The sequence below is a fragment of the Micromys minutus genome, assembly GCF_963924665.1.
Source record: "Micromys minutus genome assembly, chromosome: 1".
Lineage (NCBI taxonomy): Eukaryota > Metazoa > Chordata > Mammalia > Rodentia > Muridae > Micromys > Micromys minutus.
The window spans coordinates 254595760-254614317 of record NC_137969.1 but is presented as its reverse complement, the minus strand read 5'-3'; the positions used below and the strand labels follow the sequence as shown (position 1 = coordinate 254614317).

Below are 18558 nucleotides of genomic sequence, written 5' to 3'. Positions count from 1 at the left end.
AGGCTAAAGAGCTTATCACTAAACTGGGTTAAGCATTCACTGCTAAGTTTTCTGTACATAAATATAATTTTAAAAAAGACTCAAGGCTAGGGGACAGATTAGAGAGACGGCTCAGTTGATACAGATACTTTGTGCCAATCCTGATGGCCTGAGTTGGTTCCCTAGCACCATATGGTGAAAGAGAAGAACCAAATTTATCCCCTATCTCATTATTTTTATTGTTATTTTCATTATTATTAGATGGGGAAAATTAAGAAAAATGAAGTCAAGGCCAGCCTCTGATCCATAGAGAGTTTGAAGCCAGACTAGGCCATATGAAACTCGGTGTCAAAGAATAAACAAATAAACTCAGAAACTAAGAGACACGAGGTCTTCAGGACAGTGGAAACAGATGACGCATCCATAAAGAAAAGTCCATGCTGAGAACGAGTAAAACTAGAACTGACTCAACAAGTACAGTGTACGCACTTAACGCTGGCTATGGGCCCACGAGTCTGTAACCCAGAGCTAGGGAGGACAGAGACAGGCAGTCCTGGGGCTCAGAGCCGGCCAGCCAAAATGGCTAGCTCCAGCTGCAGTGGAAGACCCTGTCTCAAAAACTAGAATAGAGGGACTGGTGAGATGGCTTGGCGGTTAAGAGCACCGGCTGCTCTTCCAGGGGTCTTGAGTTCAATTCCCAGCAACCACATGGGGCTCATAACCATCTGTTACTGTCACATGGGGCTCGCAAACATCTGTAACTGTAGTCCCGGGGGATCTGATGCCCTCTTCTGGTATACAGAGGTACATGTAGACAAAACACCCATACACATAAAATAAGTAAGTCTTTAATTTAAAACAAAGTAGAAAGTGATGAAGATATAATATATCTGGCCTCCCCATGTATACGTGGGCATGTTCTCTCTCTCTCTCTCTCTCTCTCTCTCTCTCTCTCTCTCTCTCTCTCTCTCTCTCTCTCTTTCTCTCTCTCTCTCTGACACACACACACACACACACACACACACACACACACACACACCATGGCACGGGTCTTAAATCCCAAAACTAGAGTGTGGTTGAAATTAAAGGAAGGCAGGAAGAAGGCTTGTCATTGGACAAGAAGGAAGGGTAGGTGGGAACAAAGTTTTCAAAGTTTTAGAAAGAGAAGCCAGAGCAGAGGGAGGAGACAAAATGGAGGAAGAGAAGGATGATCCTCTCTGCATATCTCTGCATAGCTACAGGTCGTTATGAATATTTTATAGGAGATGGATTTGTAAAGGATGATTTGTCTTGTCTAGATGGGCAAATTATATCATATCACTTGGCTCTGAGTTTATGGTGCGGATGTCTTGTGGGGTGTAAAATTTACTGAGAAATTTTTGATATAAAGCCATTGCTAATATCTGGAGTTTTGAATTCGTCAGACTGGTTGGAGTGTGGGTAGAGTTTGAGGGTGTTCCTCTGCCAAGAAAGAGACCAACCAGAGAACGGCCACCGAGGAGATGAATATATGTTCGTTCTATATGGCCCGGCCGTGCTGGAACTAATATGGGAGAGACTGCCCGGGGCAGAGAGGACCTGGGGGCAGCATGGAGGGGTGACATGCTGGAACTGGTTGTTGTTTTTCTTAATATTTGCTGCAGCACTAGGAAGACGGAAGTAGGCAGACCTGTGAGTTCAAGACCATCCCGGTTTACAGAGAAAATACTAGTCATTTTCAGAAATAAAAAAACAGGGCTACAGAGATTGCTCAGTGAGTGCACAAGTGAAAGTCAGGGTGGCCTGTCTGTAGTCCCAGCACAGGAAGTGAGGATGGGGAAAGCCTGGAGCAAGCTGTCTAGCACAAATAGCTACAAGGGTAAACTCTGGGTTCAGCATGTAAGATGAACGTGAGTGGGGAAGGCACTCAACACCCACGAATGTATACACACCCACCTGAGCATGTGTGCCACCCCATGCACAGGAGTGCCTACATACAAACATGCACACACACAAGTACCACACACATATACACAGATGCATAAAACGCAACCCGAAAACTAAGCAAATGCATGTACTATACTCGACTTCAGTGGTCAAAACCCACATGGGATAGAATGACCAAAGTCAAGTCAATGATCTATAGAAGCTGAAGTGTGTTAAAGGGTGTCACGGAGGAGGAGGAGCTTTCAGGCACTGGGCTGCAGCTGTCACCCTGACCAGATAGCCAAGTAACTGCTCCATAGCAGGCTTTAGAGAACCAGAGATAGCGCAGGTGTTGGGCTGTGGGAAGTGGACAGAGATGGGTACACACACCTCACTGAACATGAACGATACTCCCAGTGTGAGTCTTTCAAGACACATCAGTGCAGGCAGAGTGGGAAAAGAGACTTGTATGAGCTGGAGCTACGGATCCTGAAATGTGTGCTAAGGCATCCCAGGATGCCACCGTGAATTCTCAGGGAACACTGCAAGGCACAGGGGAGAGAGGGGCAGCTTTTTGAGACCAAACTGGCTTGAACTCACAGAGACTCACACACCTGCACCTCCTGAGTTCTGGGATTAAAAGTGTGTACCATTACAGTTGGTTATTTTAGTTTAGAGGGAAGCTAACATAGTGATATGTGCCCATCAGATACCTCCTGAACAACACTGGGCGCGCTCCCCTTTGACTGTCTCTTTAACAAACTGGGTTGATAGGCACTGCTGTGATAAGAGAGCAAATTCCAGGCGAAAGCCAAAGAAAGTCAGGATGTGCAGCTGATATCACCTGATCCCATAAAAGCCTGAAAGTGTAGAACCACAATCCTCTCAAAATCCTCTTACACAAGCATGGCCGTTCAAGAACCAAACCAAGGGATTGGTTTCACACACACACGCACACACACACACACACACACACACACACACACACACACTTATAAGTCTTTCACAACTACAATTTTTTAAAGATTTATTTATTTATTTATTTATTTAAAGTCACTGTAGCTGTCTTCAGACACACCAGAAGAGGACATCAGATCTCATTACAGGTGGTTGTGAGTCACCATGTGGTTGCTGGGATTTGAACTCAGGACCTGTGGAAGAGCAGTCAGTGCCCTTAACCACTGAGCCATCTCTCCAACCCGACAATTTTTTTTTTTTTTTTTTTTTTGAGACAAGGTTTTATGCATCCCCAACTGGCTTCAACCTGCTATATGGCCCAAGGTGACCTTTAACTTCTGATTCTGAGTGCTGGGATTAGGGGCGCCTGCCACCACATCCGGCTTATCAGGTACTGGGAACAGAACTCAGATTTCAGACATGCTAGGCAAGAGCCCTACCAGTTTACAATCTCAGCTCCACAGTTAACATCCCAGGATAGAACAAAAACTGCTGTGCTGTTTAACCCAAACAAATCAACAAACTGTTATGCCTTCCTTTTGTTGGTCTCTGTGTGTTTGCAAGCACACGCACACACGTGTGTAGACCAGAGATCGATACCAGGTTTATTCCAGTATGGTTTCCCATCTTGTTTTTCTGTTTGGTTCTTTCTTCTGTTTTTTGTTTGGTTTGGTTTTGATTTATTTTTGGTTTTTTGAGTCAGGGTTTCTCTGTGTATACTTATATGTAATATATAATTACTCTAAAGTTATATGTAAATTCTTTATAACTAATGATTATTATATAAATATATTTACTTATAAATTTATTTTATATATATGTATATAGACGCTGTAGCTGTCTTCAGACACACCAGAAGTGGCATCAAATCCCATTACAGATGGTTGTGAGCCACAAATGTGGGTGCTGAGAATTGAACTCAGAACCTCTGGAAGAGCAGGCCTCTTAACCACTGAGCCATCTCTCTACCACCCCCACCCCGCATCTCCACCTTATTTTTTTGATAGAGGGTCTCTTACTGAACCTGGAGCTCACCAACTAACTAGGCTGTCTGGCCAGCAATGGCTTTGGGTCCTCATCTCTTCTAGCTAGTGCCTGCATCATAGGCACATGACTCCAAACCCAACGGTTTGGTTTACATGAGTGCAGAGGATCCAAACACAGGGTTTTATGCTTGCATAAGAAGCGCTTTACCCCCTGAGCCATCTCTCCAAAAGATGTAAGGAAATTACTGAGACAGACAATATTGTCAACAGAGATAGCTCAGGGATCATCAGGCCTGCAACCAACAGCAAGGAGCCAGGAGGGCCAGCTAAGAGTCACTTGTGTCCCTCAGGTGTGTGTGGGCAGGACCAACAGTGTCTCATCCAGTCCCTAGCTCCCCGGCCTACATCCCAGGGCTTGAGGCCTGACAGTTGTCCTTACTACATGAATTGTCTCCACGACCACATCCACATGGTCCCTAGGGTATAATGGAGACACAGAAGCAGAGTGGTTCAGGGAAAGCTCTGGTCCACAAAAGGGAAGTTGGGCTGCAGACAGACCACACTGGAAGAAAGCCTGTCCCACACCCTCTGCAATCAATGAGATCTTTGACTGCCAGGCACTGTGGTGTTAGCGGCTTGCGGGTCCTTTCTCTTATGCGAATGCCACCACCTGTGCTGTCCTGATCTAACAGTCACTTCCTGCTTGTACACCCTCAGGTGCCCCCCACTCCCCCACCCCCGCCTTTGCTCTGATCTTTTCCTAGCTACTGCTTTCAGGAGGCCCAGGACTCAGATTTGCATCTTGGCTTCATGGCTTCCAGTGTGGTCCCGCGCACACCAGGGTTCTCACCCGAGTTCTCCCCTGTTCTCTAGCGTGAAGCTTAACTGCACACCAGGCACCCCGCTCAGATGTCATAGTGAAGGTGCACGGTGAAAGCTGGACTCCATGAATGACCGTACACGCCTTCAGCTTACTTGGCTCTCAGACCAGGACACCAGACCCTGTGCCTACAGCAACTGTGACCCGTGTAGCTCCCCAGGCAGGCCTCGCCTCCCTTCTGCTAGACCCCAGAACCCCTCTCAAGTCAGAGAAGGCCATCCAAAATGAAGACTGGACCTAGACCCTGCTGTACTCTGCCCTACCTCTCACCACCTTCCCTTTATGCTGTGCTCCCCACCCCACCCCACCCCACCCCATGGGTTTGCTTAGGGTCCTTTCTCTCTCATATCTAAGCTGCGGGCTCTCAACTCTGGTCCTGCTCCATCCCTACCTAAGCAAGAGTACCTCATGGATTTCTTTCCAAGTGAGTAAGAGGAGAGACCAATATGGCCAGAGAATGAGAGAGGACCAGGGCAAGGGGAGAGGATGACCGATCACCCAAGCAATAGTACCCTCAAGATGGTGACAGCTCCAAGCACAGAGCTCCTGCAGGACAAAGCTTCAGAGGCGCCTGTTGGGGCATCAGGGGACAAGGCATGAGACTTCATGACCGTACTTGGAGACACAGGTGGACGGAGGCTATGGACTGGAGGTAAGACAGACTGAGGGAAGCTAGTCACCAGGGCACTGAGGCAGGATCAGACACTGTTACTAAGCATGGTTCAGAGCTGATGGATGTTCATTTTGCGTGGAGCTGTAAACACCCAACATTTTGTTTTGTGCATTTGAGCAAACACAGCAGGTGTGGGCCACAGGCAGGAAGACCCTTCCTGAAGGGCTGGCAGTCTCAAGCAGGGACTTGTCTGCCAGGTGGTCCTTTCTCTCAGAGCTGGTGGCATGTCTGCCAGGTGGTCCTGTCTCTCAGAGCTGGTGACCTGTCTGCCAGGTGGTCCTGTCTCTCAGAGCTGGTGGCATGTCTGCCAGGTGGTCCTGTCTCTCAGAGCTGGTGACCTGTCTGCCAGGTGGTCCTGTCTCTCAGAGCTGGTGGCATGTCTGCCAGGTGGTCCTGTCTCTCAGAGCTGGTGACCTGTCTGCCAGGTGGTCCTGTCTCTCAGAGCTGGTGGCACTGCTCTCAAAGTACCTGGTTGTTTCGGATACCTCATTCTGAGAAAATGCCACTGTAACTGGACACCTAGCCCAGGAGGTCTTGCCCAAGTCCCAACTACACTACATAACTCCTCCAGTCTTGAAAGACGGCATCCCAGGTAAGACCCTCAGACTATTCTCACTCAGGGTGTGAAGTGGGCTGCTTCCTCAGTAACTCAGCCAGGGCTGGGGGAAATCAGAGCTGAGCTGATTGTGAAAACAGGATCCTCCATTAACACGCTGTACACCTGCTCCTGGCTATACAACCACCAGACTGCTCAGCTTTCTCAACTGGGAGACACTGGGCCCAGCAAAGGGCTTCCTCAGGAGAGTGTTTTCATGCCCACCTGAGAGCCTCAGTAAAGCAGGCTGACCTGGTAACAGCAACAGTGAGGACAGCACAGAGGTGGAAAGTGATGGGCAGAGATGTGGGCACATTGCTAGGTCTTAGAATTACCAAGCCTTGAAGGCCAAAGGTCTCAACAGCCAAGGGTTAGGAGCTATAACTCGACCTTGCACTATGTGGCACTGGCACTTGCTTCAGCTTGTGAGGATTTATTTCATCAACTGCTGAGTGCTGGGCTGCAGGCACCACAGCAGGGCTCTTCCAACCTAAGCACCTGGAGCCTTCAGTCTCTGGCTCCTGAAGCCCGGATCCACGCCCCTCTAGTTCCCAGGCCTGGAACCAAAGCCTGAGTCTGTCGGTCCATTAGACATCAGCTCTCATGAGCCAAGAGTTACTAATGCTACAACCACTCCCCTGCCCTGATTTCCCTAAGTAAAATGACCCCAGCTAACTGTTTAATGGCAATTGACAAGGTCCTCATGATTAAAGAGGAGCCAGCTACATCCCCTGAGCTTCTCTCCTAAGTGACACCTAAAATACTCCTCAGCCAAAGATGAATGTCACAAAGACACAGAGGATGCTCTCAGTGACCGCACAAGTACGCAGCTGCAAGAGGGCCACAGGCCTGACCTGTTACCCTGAGTGGATCCACCCATGCTACATGAAGGACAAAGCTATATATATATATATATATATATAAACTTCTTCATGAGATGATGCTGCCTGGATTTTTCTAAAGGTTGCTATGCTCCAAAAATCAAGTTATGACTATAAAGTCAATGCTCAACAAGCCCTCAGCAGAGACCTTCCCTGTGCCCACGTTTCCTCTTGCTCTAGCACATTCCATGAGTAAGGTTACTGTGCACATCTTCTCCTGGCCAGTCTATGTGAGTTTTGTCTCTGGGTACTGGTGCAATCTCAACACCTCAAAATATTTTAAGTTTTGTTTATTCCGTGCATGAGGGTACACTGTGGCTGTCTTCAGACACACTGGAAGATCCTATTACAGATGGCTGTGAGCCACCATGTGGTTGTGTAGGTTAATGTCAAGGCAATACAAGATTGGACAGTAGAGAGTGGGGTGGGGACAAAGATGGAAAAGCAGAAGAGAGAGGCGGGAGAACCATGACGGAGGCAGCAGAGGATGATGGTTTGGATCAAGGTGAATCAGATCAGCTTCAACTTGCTTAGGTGGGCAGTTCACATCTTTATTAATTGGCAGTGAATTCATTGTTTAGATGTATTGTGGATTGAGAATTTTACCACAACATGGTTGCTGGGATTTGAAATCAGGACCTGTGGAAGAGCAGTCAGTGCTCTTAACTGCTGTGCCAAATCTTCAGGCCACTTTAGTATTTCTATTATAAAATTATTTATAATTTATTATTATGGCCTTACTAAATGACACTGCCTTTTTTTTTTTTTTTTTTTTTTACTTTTTTCTTTCTTGTTGTTGTTTTGGTTTAAGACAGGGTTTCTCTGTGTAGCCTTGGCTATCCTAGAACTCACTTTGTAGACCAGGCTGCCTCTGCCTCCTATGTGCTGGAACTAACGGTATGCACCATCACACTCAGCTTCAAGATTATTGGATTATTACACTCAGAACTGCAGCACCCTTTGTTGTCTCTTAATGTCATGGGCGTTTCTGCTCCTGTGTTATACACATGCAGCACCTGCCAGCCTTCTATGCACACACCACTGATTCTCTGGGACAGGCCTAGAAGTGGTTCTCCCAATCCACTGCAGAATAGTCCTTCACCAACCCAAAGCAGTGTCTTGGCACACCCTCCAGCCTGTGACAGGAGCCCCTCCCCATTCAACCAGCCACCATGCAGATGACCTTCTACTTACTAGACAGTCTCAGTTCCTGTCTTGCAAGGCAACTCTTTCATGATAGATGTCCAGTTGCACACCAAACCATTCACAAAGAGCTAACACCCCAGCCCAGACTGTTCCCACTACCAACACCTCTAACCGAGATGGAGATGAAATCCAATTTCACATAAGATAGACAAGTGTTCTGCCACTGAGGCACAGGCAGTTAATGTTCTTATAGAGCAGTCTCTAGCTTTGATATGAGTTGAAATTTTGAACTTCCCTCCATAGTCAGCACATTTCAGTGTCAGGAATCCACCTCTGGTATTCCCCCACCTCAAGCAATGGGTGCTTGCCTTTGCACAGTGAGTTCCCTTGGCGGGAACTCCACGTCCTCACTGGTTCGAGAGAGCATGTCCACTTAGTGTCCACCTGCTGGCCTCAAATGTGCCTGTGGGTGGCCAGAGCTTTAGTTCTTGTGTCAAGTATTAAAGATTCGGCGACCTTCAGATCAGGTTGGGCGTGTTGGGGACAATGTGGTCTTCCTCAAAGTCAGGGAGGGCAGTGTCAGGTGGCCCCTAATGCCGCAGGACCCTGGAGCAGCACGGGTCATCAATTTGTGAGCTTGCCCCAGGACTTCGGGATCTGCCAAGAAAGGTGTGGCTATCACTAGAGTTTGTTCCTCCTTGACTGTGTGGCTCCAAGTATGGGAGCTGAGGACACAGAGAACTGAGACCCCACACATGGGCTATCTCAAGCCCTCATGCGTGGAAAAGCTAGTTCTGAGGTCCTCCCAACGTGACAACTTGAGTCCCATGGTCGAGCCCCCTACAGGCTGTTGCCTTCACATGGCCTCAGACCCTCAGACCCACATGGAGGCGTTGCACATACAAGGGATTCTGACAGGAACTGCACTAACTGCAGAGCAAATGGAGAAGTGACAGCTCATAGCGCTGGATCTGCTTTGGACGTTCGTAAGGTTGAGCTCCATAGGACCTTGGAAGTCCTGTTGCAGGATGGTTTTCAGAAACAGGGAGCTTAAGTAGACTTGTTTATAGCCCAAATCAGTCACGAGGAGCCAGTCAAGTTCCCACGTGCCCTGGACCAGAGCCAGAACCCACAGGTGGAAGCGGCAGGAAGAGCTGAACAAGTGTTTTCGAGAGCGGGAACAGGGGCTGCAGGCCAGGATGTCCGCCCAGCAGAGGCCCAATGGCAGGCAGGCGGGAGGTTCCAGAGACTGTAGGGGCTGTGTCCATAACAGTTAGGAGGTTCCTGTCATCCAGAAGTGTGCTAGGAACGTTCACTGGAACAAACCAGCATGTGCCCTGCCCCAGGGCCAGAGGCTGCCTGTACCCCCACACAAGCTGTCTAGCATACACCAGCAGGCAAGCAGAAAACCCCCGTGAAAGAATGTTCTAGAAGAGTGTCCAAGGAAGGCTCCCAGGGTCAGGTAGTGGCCTCTGGCCTGGGGAAGCAGTAGACTAGAGGTGGGTTGACCAGCCAGCCAGTGTTAGGAGCTGGGGAACTGAAGGAAGGTAGGGCTACAGGAACCTGCCTGAGCCTGCTGGCTGGGAGAAGACTGGGTTAGGACAGAGCCATCCCACCAGGCTGGAAGCACATCCTGGACACAGGCTGCTTTGTGAGCGCTGAGCCTGCCCAGCAGCCTTGAGAACAAAGGCCTTCTGTCTGCACTGCAGTTTCCTCTCCTCGCTCCCAGGCCCAGCCCCTAGGCTCCCACCCGGCTCCCCACCACACACACACACACACACACACACACACACACACACACACACACACGTCAGGCACAACCATGGCCCAGCTTGGAGGAGGCTCTGCCGGAAGAGGCACACAGCCAGAGTCTAAGAAAGAGGTTCAGGAGAACGACCCGAGCTGTTCCACTCAGCGGAGGCCAATACTTCCTGTACTTTGGGGAATGTGTGATGACACCATGGTGCCAGCCATCCACTATGCATATCCCAGCGTGCCAAAAGGAGGAAGATAAGGGGACAATGCAAGAGGGCAGCAGCCCGATGTCCCCAGGAACAGCTCTACAGTGTTCCCTCCAAACCTCTCAGGAGGACCAGCCTGTTGTGACACCGTAACTGTAGGAAAAGGGCTCTGGCCCTGGAGGGAACACAGGCCTGGACCTCTGCTCCACGCAGCCCCAGTCTGCTCCTCTGAGTCCCTACCCAACCTCTCCACAGATGGTACATCTTGGGGGACTTCAGTGTCCAGGAGGCAGAATCCAAATCAAGCCAGGCAGAGCACCAGCCAGCCTGGCTAGCTCCTGCTGACACTGACATTGTAGTTGGTGCAACACCCTCTTCAGACGGGTCTCCTTGGTGCTCAGTGTCCTGATCACCTCGGCTGCCTGTAGGCCTTGGGGTCTCGGTACCCCATCTTTAATTCTCACCAGTCGATGGGGTCTTTGTATCTGGGCAGGGGTACTGCACTGCTCCCAGGACCCCTGCAGGTCTGCCAACTCCTGTTTGACAACCTCCTGCAAGGCCTTTCTTGAGTTGCTCCACTCTGGCCCCTGACCTAGGCCTCCAACCTGCATGAGAGAAGCCACAGATGCTCTTGAGCCAAGGGCAGCTCTGTTCCCAGAATACGGGATCCAGGTGCTCCCAGCAACCCTGCAGCCCCAAAGCTCCTACCATAGAAAGGCAGCCCCCCTCCCCGAGGGGGAGGACTGGCTAGCCCAAAATTATTTCACCCTCACAAAGCAACTGACGTCCATGCCAGCAACAACTGGAATACAGGGACCTAAACCCCAGGGGCTCAGGATCCCTAACCTCAGCCTCCAGGGCTCCATTCTCAAAACCTACACCTGACTGCAGGATAGCGTGGCGGTTTCTGGCCTACCACACTCCTTAAGGCTCCTCAGAGCTCAGAGGAAGACGCTTGAGGACTCCCGGGACCCCAGGACTCAGTGCAGCATCTCCCATCTCTCTGTCCCACCCCTTCCCACTGCTGTCGGGGGTGGGGGGACGCATGCACACCTTGGGGCAGACTCTATCCAGAGACCCTGTGGGCAGCAGGCCTGGGGGTGAAGCACACTGATGAGGTCCCCCAGCCTCTAACCCACTCAGAACACTCAGAGCGCTCTGCTGAGTGGGTTCTGCCCTCATAGTTCTGGAAGGAAGGAAGGAAGGAAGGAAGGAAGGAAGAAAGGAAGGAAGGAAGGAAGGAAGGAAGGAGGAAGAACGTGAGTCAGGTAAGAGGGTGTGGTTGCTGTGACAGAGGGGAGACCTCTGGCTCAAGCACAGCCTGAACAGTCTGTGGCATACTGATCTCACTAGGGAGGATAGTGTAGAAATCCGAGAGGATTTCCCCGATCGCTGATGAGACTACAGGAGAGCTAAAGGGGAGCCTGCCTGCAGATAACCTTAAAACGCTACCCAAAAGGAGAAAAGATAGGTGAATGAGTGCGTGTGAGAACGGCTAGAGAGGACCAGTGGGCAGGCGCAGTGTGCACACAATGGGAGGTACAGGGGCAGGCAACTCAGTGCAGGGTTGCCTAACTCTCTGGGAGTCCCTGGACAAAACCAGAAGGTGGCAGTGAAAGACATCAGGTCCCTTCACTGCAACCAACTGCTGTTGGAGTTTGGTGCCCAATCGCCCATCCAACTTAATTCAGATAAGCAGGGTAATTCATCTGGAGGCTTTGTCAGTCCAGCCCTCCCTGAGAACAGACAGTACAGACAGGGAGAGAAAGAGGTAGGGCTGGAGGGTGGGCTAAGAAGAATGGGCAAAGCAGGTGCCTAGCTCACCCGGGCTTCCCACGCAGCCCGCCGGGGCTCAGCCACTTCCCATAGCTCCTCCTGCAGGGCCTGCAACTCTTGCTTTACCGACTCCAGCTCACGGAGCCCACCTTCAGAGATCACAGGCACAGGCAGGACGGTCGGCTGTGAGGTCACGGCAGGAGTCTCAGGGGAACAGGCATCCAAAACTGTATCCTGCAGAGACCCCAGTAAGATGGTCAGGCACAGGTTTGGAGTGGGACAGAAGATGGTTTGTGGGGTAGTGGAAGCATCCCCAGGTCCTACTGAGGACAGGGCAGCTCCTACACCCTAGCTCCCCCCTCTCTGGCATCCAGAGAGGCACAAACACCAGACCTCTGAGAGAACTAGAAGTAAGGACATGCAGTATGAGGCCTCCGCTGAGGACCAGCAGATGTCCTGAGCAGAGCACCCCTTAAGAGTCTTCTCCACCTTCAAGGTGGGAAGATCTTCCGAACGTTACCACCAATGAGCCCGGTCAGGGCCAGAAAGGGCGGAGGCAGCCGAGAAAACTTCCTTACCATCCACTGCCAGAAGACCAGCTCACGGCGCCGCCACTCCAGCGCAGCCTCCAGGCGGCTGTTCTCACTCTCCAGTGCCTGCAGGAGCTACAGGAAAAGACACAGCTGGCACAGACTTCCCACTGACCAGTCCTGAGACAAGCTCTAGACCAGAGTGCTCTGTTAAATACTCCACCGACTGTCCCAAAGTCAGCGTAAATAACAAGGCCCAAGACTAGGAGCCGCTGGGCCATCCCATGTAACTGTGAGAGAGTTTGCAAGCGGTGAGGATTTAGGCATAGGAGAGGGGCATGCTTAGAGGGAAGGGCAGGGCCAGAAGATAACCTTTGCCTACCCCCTTGAGTTCGAAGCTTGCTAGTCCTGCATTAACAGCTGTCCATCACAGACAGAGCAGTTCCCCTTCTTCTTGGGGTACACTCACTGCTTAGCTGGAGCCAGAAGCTGCTAGCTCTTTCATCTCCCACCCTTGGTCCTCTGGCTGGGAACCCCAACTTAGGGACGCCCTTCCGAACGGGTCATCCAAGACACCTGACCCTTCTAGTAGACAACGTGCTCAGTGATCTGTGAATTGAGGGTGGATGCCTCTGGATGCCCTATAGGTGTCATGCCTCGTCAGAGGCACAACCTACACAAAATGTAAGTGCTCCCACATTGGACGCCTGTGTGGGGGACCCGGGGAAAGGTCCCTCGCAGAAGACAGTGCATGCCAAGCCCACTGCACCTCGGGCCCCCCAACTATGGCTCTACAGACAACAGTTTCCCATGGCCTGAGAAACTGGAGAAAGACCCTGAATGCTAGCCAAGGCTAGTCCATTGGGACAAGCACAACAGAGACAGGAAATCAGAGCTGCCACCTGGCCATGGGCAGAGATGGGAATGGTGAAAGATGTCAGGAGCCTGATCAGGGTGAGAGGGGCACACGGGGTGGCCCACAAGCCTACCACCCAACACCAAAGAACAAAAAACCAACCCACAGGCACAGGCACCTAGACACACCATCAGAAAGACAGATAATACTGTGGGGTGTGGGTGTGACAGAGGAGCAAATAAGCCCCTTCACCTTTCCGTGGCTCCGCCCTTAATTCTGCAGTCTCCTGATGCAGTCATGTCCCTGAACCTCCTCCCAGCAGGAGCAAGGACACAGAGGGTGCAAAGAGAAGGCTGTAGGCTCCACAGTGACCCAGGAAACTGACTACCAGTGCAGCAGCAGGCCTGGCTGCTCATATACCAGGCATACACTGTTCCAGAAACTTCTGAGACATGTCTGCGGGTGGGCCAGATGCAGGCCTGAGCCAGCTCCTCTCCAAATTCACAGAAAGAAGCAGATCTAAGGCCTTGGTCCGCTTAGCCAGAGACAAGAGGTGACTTAACCCGCAACTTCCCTGCACTCTGTCCCTAGAGTGGTCCCCAGGGCAGTGTTTAACTGAACATGGGACTCTGCTACAATCCAAAGTCCAGCAGCCAGAAACTCTGCTTCCCTGAGTCACATTAAAAGGGGGTCAGAGCCAAGCATGTAAGGACCCTTAAATCTGTCTCAGCACCTCAAGGTCAAGCGCTTGCCCTACAAGGCTGGACTCAGCTCAGGATTTACCTACGGATACGGGTCCAGCTGGCATCAATGGGCCAGGTACCTTACCCAGTAAGTACCCTTGCTTCAGAGCATATAAGTCGCCCAGAGCACGGAAGCCCAGATCCGGAATCTGCCAACTAGCCTTGACAGAGAGAGTGGAAAGTGGGAAATCTAGCCATCTGTCCCTCGTCCCATGATCCTCTGCTTTCACCTACACGGCCATAGGGCAGGCCTTTGACAGGTAGAGGCGGGTCTTGGACTGGAGAGGGAAGAGGCAAACAAGGGAGTTGTGCCTAGAAGAAGGGATCGTCCAAGCCCAGCTCAGCTGCACAAGAACACATGCCCAAGGCCAGCAGAGGTGGCCAACCGCCCGGATGGACAACCAGTCCTGGACCTGTCCTGTGAACCTCAGATAAGCTGAGCAAAAGAATCCAGTGACAGGGGCTGGAGAGATGGCTCAGTGGTTAAGAGCACCGATTGCTCTTCCAGAGGTCCTGAGTTCAATTCCCAGCAACCACATGGTGGCTCACAACCATCTGTAATGCGATCTGATGCCCTCTTCTGGTGTGTCTGAAGACAGCTACAGTGTACTCATAAAAATTAAACAAATAAATCTTTAAAAAAAAAAAAAAAGAATCCAGTGACAGAAGGGTAGGGCCCTAGAAAGACAGGGAAGGAAGGAACGAAGGAAGGAAGGAAGGAAGGACTACACAAGGAGGGGCAGAGGAAGAGGGAGGGACTGAGTATCCTGGGGAGAAGCTGAGATGGGGCCAACACTTTCCACAGCCTCATGCAGAAGGCCATGTCTGCCTAGGGCCACTTCATCCCTGGGTCTCACAGCCTGCTGTTTTCCAGGCCTCTGCTCTCTTGAGATTTAAGTCTATTGGGAACTGCCTAGGAAAACCACGCTTGGAAATACAAGAACAGCCCCTGGGCGCTAACATAGGAGTAAGGCTTACAGATATCCATGGCCTGTACACTGGCCTGACTGTAGACCTCCCCACGACCCCTGTGAGTCTACCCCAGCTCTGTAGGATGGCCTACCCACTCACACTCAGCCTTTCCCTGCCTCCAGACACATCAGGTAGAGCTAGAAGTTCATTTCAGACCTGACGGCAGTGTTTCCCAGTTCCAGTGGTCCCTTCCTGCACACCACATTCCTCCAACCCTGACCATGACACTGGTTACCCGCGGCAACAAATGGTAGCAATGGACCACCAAAGCCTACCATCAGCCCCAAACCCCGCCATGAGGCAGTACCCACGGCAGCACCCTGCCGACACTTACCTGCTGACCACTCTCTGGATCTCTAAGCATTTCTGTTTCAGCAACAGAAAGATGGCCAAGGCTCTGTTGGCTGTGGCATCCATGAGTATACAGATGGATCTGCAACAAGTAATACACCCAGGCTGAGGAGCAGCCCCCCAGCAAGATCTGTGTGCTGAATATTGGTACCTTTAGAGACGATTTATAACCAGAAAGGACAGGGCTGGGCTCAGGATGCCTCAGCAGTGCTGGGGGTGTAGACTGCAGAGGGGCACCAGACAATTTCACTGAGGGCTTCCACATCTTGCTCACCAGGACTGGTCAAGCAGGGTCTGGTCCTGCTTGTAAAGGCCAGAGTCGGGGTAAGCCCAGCAGTCTAGTGGTCCAACTGTGGTGTCGGAGATGGACCACAGGGAAGGGCAGCCTGGAACAGGGTGTATTACCTTGCTGAGGAGGGTACACTGCTCCTGCTGACTAGAGATCAGGCATCGCCACCTAAACCGCAGCTTTCCCATCAGCCATTCCACTAGTCGGAGATCCACGGGACTCTTCGTATCCACAAGGGGCACAGGAGGCCCAGGACTGGTCAGGGCCTCACAGTAGAGAGGGAACAGTAGTCAGCCATGCTCCACATCCCAGATCTTGAGGAAGGACCAGGACAGGGAAGCTGCACTAGTAACAAAGGATTGAGCCTCTACATCCTCACATGCAAAGACGGATGAGAACTGCACCAAGGGCAAATGCCGTGTGACCTGGGAGCACAGAGAAACCCACGGTCTCTGGGCAGAGCCGGGTTTGCATACTCACCTCACACTGGGGCAACTGGTCACCTAGCTGCACACGGGTCTGGGCAATCAGCTGCTCCAGCAAGGGTCCTCGGGCCAGGAGCCAGCACAGGGCCAGCAGCAGTTCCCGGCTTCCCTGAGAACTGCCATCAGGAAACTGTAGCTGCACGGACCTGGGGTAGCCTTGGGAGCCCAGTGCTGACTTCACCACACAGGCTTGGGCCTCTGGAGTAGGAAATCATCAGCTCAGGGAGTGCTAGCCTGGGGATTTCTCCTGGATTCCCTCTGGGGATCTGAAACCACCCCTAAGCTTAGAACCTGCTAAGGAGGCAAGATCTGAGAGTATGTGAAGGCAAGGTGATAACCAGCGGACATGATTTCTGTGAGTAGTTAGTTCCGGGTGTAGCCAGTCTCAGTGATTCACTGGAATGATCAAAGCCACTACTACCCAGGTACGCATAATAAAGGCTAGTGGGAACTTATACTTAAGGAGGTGGGCGCAACAGAAGAAGGAGCAGATGCCAGCAAGAAAGGGGTAGATGACAGAGGAGCTTTAATGGGGCGGGACTTCGTGGGTTAAGACAAAACCGCAAGAGCCTTGGGGAGCGGCTTTCTGAGAGGGCGGGGCTTACCTGGAGCAAGGTCGGTACAGGTATTGTTTGCAGCAAGCGGTGAGAGCACGCGCAAGAGAAGCTGCCAGAGCACTGGAGCCTGAAGCAAACAAGGAGTCTGTAGTCAGCCGGTATCAAAGTGACACCTACGTCGGCCCAAGACAACGCCTGCCCGAACCCCGACCGCCTACTCGGGTAGACCCACCGCCTCTGGTCGATCAAACTTTGCGCGGCGGAAGATTTCGGGGCTGGGCCCAGCTGGCAGAGACCGACTCAGCGCGGCGACAGCTTCAGGCAGGGCCCGGGCAGCCCCTTCCACCCGGCTCCGCCGCCGCCCCATACAGCCAGCACTAGGCAGCCTCGGATCGCCCGCTCGGGACCGCGACCAATCAGGATTCCGGCTGGGGCCCGCCTTCTCCGCTCAGGCCCAATGAGCGGAGACTCTGGCGTTTGAGTGCCAACCAGTCTATCCCGTAGGCAGGCACTTCCGGGGTCGGGGGCGGGGATTGGATTTGCCAACTTTTTGAGAACTCACCAATTAGCACCTCGACTTCGCAACCTCCTTAGCAACCTCCTTAGCAACCTCGGGTCCCAGCAGCGCAATGGTGGAGGGCGCGCATGCGCCCCGTGGTGCTCCCTGGAGGCGGGGAGGGTGGAGCAATGTGGTTCCACCCAGCCACGAAGGGAGTGTCTCTGAGAAGCTGCCCAGGAAGGAGCCAGCCGCCAGGGGTCGCCAGGCCCCCGCGAGAAGCCGCTGAGCCCTACAAAGTGGGTGGGGAGTTCCGGGGGCCACGTCGCCAGAAGTCTCTTCAGAAAGCCATCCTCCCTTCTCATGTACAGCCCCGGACTTCGTTGTCCCCATTTTCATTCTTCCTCCAGCCATTAGAAGAGCCATTTTAAAGGAAAATTCTCCACTTTCGAAAAGGGTGCGGCCCTCTCTTTTAAAGGTTGAACTTAGTTTTGCACTCAGCCCTACAGGATCAACCTTGGTAAGCTGTGAATCCTGCAAGGATTCACAGCAGCTACAGGACAATGGCAGAATAAACCCAGAGTCCAACCTGATGCGCGGGGAAAGACGCTGCACCACATGCAGTCGGTAATTATCCTCTGCAGCCGGCCTAAGCCTACTACGTGGCTACAACCTAGGTGAAGCCAAGCAGCCTCTGTGGGAAGCCACATTATGTGTGCCAGTGCGTGTGGAGGAGGGCCAGACAAAGGCCGGACGCTGCCCACGGTGATCCAGAGACCAGCCTGCAGGCGACGGATGGCTGGGGGAATTGCTGGGGCGAGACCTGTACGCTCTAGCGGACACAAACTAAGCCTTGTGCACTCGATATCACCACCAGAAATAGTTGGGACAGTAGACAGTACTGTGTGTACTCTACATCTCAATAAAGCCGGGAAAGAGGCAGGTGGAGAGGGTGCGGTGCGGAAGAGTGAGTTGAGAGGGAGGAACAGAGGTCCTTAGGCACCTGCCAGTCTAACCGCTTCCACTGGATGGCCACGCCCTCCGGAAGTGCAGGGACTGAGGGCTCCTTTATCTTAACCTTCCCTGTTGCCTCAGGGTCTCCTTCTTCCTGGCCCCTTCCCAAGCACCTAGGGCTGCAGGTCCCAAATGGCCACGCCCAGCTAGGTTCTGCCGGCTCTTCTTACCTCGCTCGCTGCAGGGCCCTGCTTCTGCACTCTTCGAAGCGCCCTGAAACCTTAATTACAAAGACCACGGCGCTCTGGGCTACTATCCCAAGGAACTCCTGATACACCCTTAAGGAACTCTTTGTCTCTCAAGGCTTCTTTGCAATATTATGCACTTCCCCCACCTAACTTGCTCATTCCTACAGGCTTCAGGCTCACCCCAAGTCTACTCCAGTTGAGAGATGTGGATCTGGGTTTGAGGGGCTGGAATATGAGGCAGACAGGCGCCTCAAGGGTGAGGAACAACAGGGGAAAGTGAGCTTCTTCCCTTCACCCACACAGCTCTTCCAGGTCCTCTGCAGGTCTGGCTGGACGGA

The 18558-nt window shown here is 52.1% G+C and overlaps 1 protein-coding gene and 1 pseudogene across 2 annotated transcripts in view; one reads left to right on the top strand and one right to left on the bottom strand.

Moving 5' to 3' along the window:
* Positions 1-18558, top strand: part of LOC308418039 (transmembrane protein 11, mitochondrial-like) — a 444261-nt pseudogene that overhangs the window by 34155 nt on the left and 391548 nt on the right. The gene's annotated exons all lie outside the window — the stretch shown is intronic.
* TEDC1 (tubulin epsilon and delta complex 1) lies at positions 10239-16889 on the bottom strand (the record flags this gene model as incomplete). The annotated part of the gene is made up of 8 exons (XM_080935079.1): positions 10239-10568; positions 11788-11973; positions 12318-12404; positions 15175-15273; positions 15597-15746; positions 15961-16163; positions 16571-16649; positions 16755-16889. 8 exons carry the CDS (start codon positions 16887-16889, stop codon positions 10239-10241), a joined length of 1269 nt encoding a protein of 422 aa, XP_080791205.1.